We start from the raw sequence: 6,000 nt of genomic DNA, 5'->3' as shown, positions 1-6,000 counted from the left end.
AAAGGCTGACTCACATAAATAAGTAGAGCCGAAGAATGCAGTCAAGGAGGTGGCACATTTCCTCATGTTTGGGTACTTTCCCTCTGCGAGTAAGTTCCAGAACTGTTCACGCGCTCTGGACTTCAGTTGAATGTCGCTAGCAGTACGAAAGTGATCCGTTTTTGTCTTCTTACTTGGTCCAGCTCCCCCACTCATTTTAACACCCTTTCTTACGTTTATGAGAAAAAAACCCAGGTCTAAAAATTAGCGATAACTTAGCTTGTCAGTTTTGCTGCACTGAGCGCAGTTGCTTGCACATGCCTTTGACACCTAAGATTGCATCTGAGTGGCTGCGCTGTACATCAGTTAAGTGATGGGATTGATGATCGGCTTACGTCTATTTTTTTTAATGCCGTGCGATCTACCCACACTACATTTGTGATCAACTAGTGGATCACGATCAACGTATTCAGCACCCCTGCACTAAACCATCAAAACGCAATAAATACATCACCTATCAATACACAATACAATAAAATTACCATATTTCACACTAATAAAGCACACACACACAAAAGCACAATGACAAATGTTTAATGCACTAACACTATCACCAACACTAACACAAGACTGCTGTCGGAGCAAGAGCTGTGCTTAGACTGAGGGATCACCCCTTTGTGTGTGAGGCAAGATGCAATGTGTAACTCATTCTCGGCCCATACAGGTTTGTTCAAGTTGGACTTGCGGTTTGACTATTGAGCAAAATTACAAACACCACGCAGATGGTTTTCAGAACTTTGCTGTCCCAGAACTGGAGAGCTGATGCTTGAAGCTGTTAGACAGCCGAGCTATGGCTGTGTTTCTACTCAGGGTTACCTGAGGAATACACACAAGTTTAAAATGGTCATGTCAATGATTTAATCATAAGCTTATTGTGTTCATGAACATAAAAGTGAGAACACAGAGTACAAAGGGCACCAGAAAAATTCCTGACTTTATTGGTATTACAGTTCAGCTTTAATACACACTAAATACAAATACAATTCATAATTAAAGATTTGATCGCTTATCTTGCCAAACAATATGCCAAGATCAATCTTGAAACATTATAAAAATAAATACATATATATGAAACATCTTCCTCAATTACTCTAAGGACTCCACATGCAAATGTAAAAATGGGAATCTGTCAGTCATTACAGCAAATACTGAGGTACTGATTAAGTAATGAAAAGTGACATCTACCTGTAAATAGCTCCAAGTCAGAGTATGTGCCCTCTGTCCGCATGCACTATCTCTGCACTCTGTGCAGGGTTCCGAGGCAGAGGGTGCTCCTGGCTTTATGAACTAGAGACGCTGACCGGTGGGGCTGAGTTATCACAGGCCTTTTATTCTTCCTGCCTGAGAGATCCTTGGCTTCTTTTGGAGGAGGCATAGGAATCGGTTTCCATGGAATTGGATTATAAAAGGCTGGTTCTGGATAGGAATTCCCACTGTAAAAGCCTAAAATGATTTTTTTAAAAAAAGGAACAAAAGAAAAAATTAAAGCCAAAGAAATTGTTTTTTAAATCCTCAAAAAATGTTTTAAAAATCTGAAGAACAAAAATGTCATTGATAAAATAAAACCTTGAACTCTTGAATCTTGATGAATTCTGAAAATCTAAAGTTCAAATAATAATTTTAAACCTATATAAATAAAAGCATTGGTAAAGTGTATGAAGAAATCAATTTTGGAACCTTTAAACTGAACAAAAAGAACCAAAAAATTCCCGGCATGGAACAATGCTGACACATAGCAACACCTTCTGCCTGGGGTTTCTGAGACAGTTTAAGGGAGTAGAAAGCCAGTCTTTCTCTTGTGTAGCTGCTGGTGGTTTCAAACTGCTGACAGTGCAGTGGCAACCCAATGCATTGGGCTCCTTTCAACTGAACAACACCTTCATTTTCTTAATTCGCTTTAGAGAACTACTGGTTGTACACTAACGTCCTCTTGTCAACACTAGTGCTGACAGAAAACAATTTATTTTTCATACTCAGCTAAAACAAATCTAAATTCTTTAGAAGCACTAACATTCTGGATGACTTTCACTCAAACCAGTAAGATTTCCCAATGGCACTGTATTTTCTATTACTAAGTATGAAGTGCTCTCCTACTGGAATGCACGAGATACCTCTCATTATGTGGGAGAGGAACCATTTGCAAATCATACCTCAATCTTCCAGTGACCATATGCACGTAAATTATTTGATTTGCAAGCAACTATACTATGTTAAAATTAAATTTATTGAAAATAATTCACTGTTTTTGTAATTAGTTTTCCCTCCAAATTTTTAACTTTACTATCCAAGTGTGTGACTAAAATCCTTGGGTAAGTATTACCTTTTTTCAAACAAACAAACAAAGCAAGCACACCATGCTCAGTAGCTGTGATGGATGCCTTGGTGACATACGAGAGGCCTACATCCTGACAGCAGGAATGTGTCAGTTATACACTGGCAGCCCACTCTGCCTGCAAAGATATGTCAACACACACTTCACCAAGATGGTCAAAACAAAGTCTGGAATATGTTCTATTGTGTGAACAAAACAGAATGGGAGTATTTTTCATAATACATCACTTAAACAAGGGAAGGCAGCTGTCAGCAAGGTATGAGCTTCTAGCATGAGGCTCAGAGAAAAGCATTCCTTGCCATTTATAATCAGACCGAGCCTAAAGCCAAATGGGGTTGTGCCTGCTTCGTGAATTGTCTAGGATTCCACCCTCCGAATTATGTGCTGGACGGCATTAGAGTTCTGCTTAAAAGCCAGTCAGCAGAAGAAAACGTGAACCGTTTAATATATTCTGATTAAGGCTTTATCATCCATAAAGTACAAAAGAAATTTACTTGCTTACTATTAGAAATCATTATCTTACAGCTTAAGTTCAACACTTCATGCGACTGATTTTAAGAAGATTCTATGTGATTTATGTAAAATGACCACTTTAGAGTACATAAAAACTATGCATGAGATACTATGCACACACATACACATAAAGGAACATACGCTGTCAGCTGTGGCCAAGCAGGCCTAGGTACAGCACGATGAAATACTGCCCAGGCCTGAGTCAGCCTCACAATTGTCATGTTGTAGCTGGTTGTTCTAACTATTGTGTCAATCCATCTTACCAAGGGTTTCCTTTGTGCTGACCCTCCTCTTTACCAAGCATGATGCTCATTTCTAGGCATTGGTTCTCCTGAAACATGTCCAAACTGTGGGAGGTGAAGTGAAGTGTTGCTGTCCTCTCTTAAGCTTTATCTTTCTTGGTTTGTTCTTCTGCAGTCTCTGATACTTTCAATATTCTTCGCCAGTACCTTAATGCAAATGCATCTGTTCTTCTTCAGTCTTTCTTGTTGGAGTCTTCAATGTCCAACTGGCACATGCATATGAGGTGACTGAAAATACCATGCCTTAGGTCAGGTGCACTTCAATCCTCAAAGTGACCTCCTTGTTCTTTATCACTATAGAGATCTTTGTGCAGTACATTTGTCCAATACAGTATGAGTTTTATTTCTTGATTGTTGCTTACAGGAGTACTGATTGTGGATTCAAGTAAAATGACATTCCTGACAACTTCAATTTTTTTCCCCATTTATCATCTTGTCTATTGATGCATTTGTGATTTTTGTTTTCTATCAAGTTGCAATCCATAATGAAGGCCACAGTCTTTGATCTTCAGGAGCAAGTACTTGATGTTCTCCTTGCTTTCACCAAGCAGTTATACTAGCTGAACATCACAGGCTGTTAATAAGCCACTCTCCAAACCTAATGCCTCAATCTTCTTCACAAAGCTTAGCTTCCCAGATTATTTTCTTAGCATACAGAGTATGCATGAAGAAATATTATAACCCTGACACACACCTTTCCTGATTTTAAGCCACGTAGTATTTCTTTGACCGGTTCAAATGAAAATTTCTTGGTCCAGGTCCAAGTTCTACAGGAGTATAATGAAGTTTCCTGAAATACCCATTCTCCACGATGTTATCCATAGCTTGTTGTGATCCACACAGTCAAATGTTTTTGCATAGTCAATAAAGCACAAAAACATCTTTCTGAAATGTTCTGCTTTCAGTCAAGATCCATCTAAATCAATAATGATATCGCAGGTGCCACCAAACAAACAAACAAAATATCAAAATGCCATCTATCCCAACTCATAGATAGCTAGTTTCAGGGTAGAATGGCTTCTGTCAGCTTCTGAGACTATAACTCTTTATACCCTAATATCAACAATGACATCCATGGTGCCATGCTCTCTTTTCAATCTGGCTTGAATTTCTCCCCGTTCCTTGTCGTTGTATTGCTACAACTGTCTTTTCATTATCTTCGGCAAAAGTTTTACTTGCTTGGGCTGTTCCCTAATTTCTATGTTATGCTGGATCACTTTTCTTAAGAACGGTCACAGATATGGCTCTACTGCAGTAAGCTGGTCTAGATGACCAAATGCTTCCAGGGCTGCATCAGTTCGCTGAAACATTTAAATTGACATTCTTTCATTTCCCGGAACCTTGTCTGTAGCTCTGGGAACTCTGGTGGTGTAGTGTACAGTTTGAAACCAATAGCAGCTCCTTGAGAGAAAGGCTGGGCTTTCTATTCCCATAAACAGTTACCGTCTTGGAAGCTTTCATGGGTTGCTAGGAGTCAGTCACTGACTCAATGGCAGCAAGTTTGGTTTTGTTTTTAGTTGCCTGCAATGCAGGTTGGAATTCCTTCCTTCAATATTATCAGTTCTTGATCATATCCCACCTATTGAAATGACGGACCAATTCTCTGTGAGACACTGGCTTTGTGTATTCCATCTTGTTTTGGATTCTTCCTGCATCATTCAATATTTTGCCCATGAAGCCCTTCAAAATATTACAACTCAATTTCTTTTCATTTCCTACAGCTTGAAATATGCTATAGGTCTTCCTTTGTGGCATTCTAATTCCACATCTTTGTACAATTAATTATAATATTCTATTCTCTCTACTAAAGCTGCCCTTTGAAGTTTTTTATTCAGCTATTATTTCTTCCATTAACTTTAGCTACTCATTCAGGAGTAAGTTTTAGTCTTTTCTGACATCCAGCTTGGTCTTTCTTTCTTCGTTGTCTTTGTTTTTTTTGAGTGGCACTGGCAGATAAGCATTCGGCTACTAACCAGGCTACTAAAAGACGAGGCTAACTGCTCCGGGAAGATTCACAGCTTCACAAAGCCCATCGAGGGCTGCCATGAGTCCCAACTCACCCGAGGATAGCAGGCTGCTGGCCCTTTGCTATCTTCATGTATGCTCTTCAAGATGTCATCCCGTCCAGGGCTTGCAGTGTTGTCTTCTCAAGCTGCCTTTTGAAATCCTTTAGTTTTTTTTTTTACTTTATCATTACTTCTATTTACTTTAGCTACACTATGCTCAAGAGCACATTTCAGTCTCTTCTGATCACACACTTGAGTGTTTTCTTTCCGTCCTGTGTTTTCTTTTCTTCATATTTAATGCTCTTGGTGTCACTCTATAACTCATGGTCTCAGTCATTAGTCTTCAATATGCCAACTCTGATCTGGAGACGTACTCTAAATTATGGTGACATTCGCAAGGCTTTACTTTGGCTCTAGTGGACTTGGTTTAATTTTCTCCAGCTTCAACCTAAACTTGCACATGAGCAATGGTCTGTTTCTTAATCAGCCTCTGCCTTGTGGCAAATGACAGAGCTTTTCCATTGCCTCTTCTCACAGATGCAGTCAATTTGATGCTTGCGTATTCCCTCTGGTGAAGTCCACATGGATAGTCACTAAAAAAATGCAGTACTTGCAAAATTCCATCATGTGATTTGCAGCTTTGCTTCTAACACTAAAGTCATATTTTCCTACTACTGATCCTTCTTTGTTTCCAACATTTGCATTCCAATCACCAGTAAATATCAATGCATTCTGATATCATGTCTGATCAATTTCAAATGAAGATGGTAGTCAAATCTGGCTTTACTGGTTGAAGACTAAATTTAAA

At 39.0% G+C, this 6,000-nt stretch overlaps 1 protein-coding gene across 2 annotated transcripts in view; it reads right to left on the bottom strand.

The window, feature by feature from the left end:
* Positions 1–528: 528 nt before the first annotated feature.
* The window catches only part of CCDC34 (coiled-coil domain containing 34), a 38,115-nt gene continuing 32,643 nt past the window's right edge, over positions 529–6,000 (bottom strand). Inside the window, exons 6-7 of one of the 2 annotated variants that reach the window (XM_075548396.1) lie at positions 1,225–1,482; positions 529–855 (exon numbers count right to left, since the gene is read on the bottom strand). In XM_075548396.1, coding sequence (XP_075404511.1) covers positions 1,271–1,482 — 212 coding nt within the window. In that variant the 3' untranslated portion in view covers positions 529–855; positions 1,225–1,270. Of the gene's footprint in view, positions 856–890; positions 1,483–6,000 lie in introns of those variants that run through there. The other variant, XM_075548395.1, reaches the window with a different exon arrangement.

Source organism: Tenrec ecaudatus, chromosome 4 (assembly GCF_050624435.1).
Source record: "Tenrec ecaudatus isolate mTenEca1 chromosome 4, mTenEca1.hap1, whole genome shotgun sequence".
Classification (NCBI taxonomy): Eukaryota; Metazoa; Chordata; class Mammalia; order Afrosoricida; family Tenrecidae; genus Tenrec; species Tenrec ecaudatus.
This window is presented reverse-complemented; position numbering and strand designations above follow the sequence as displayed.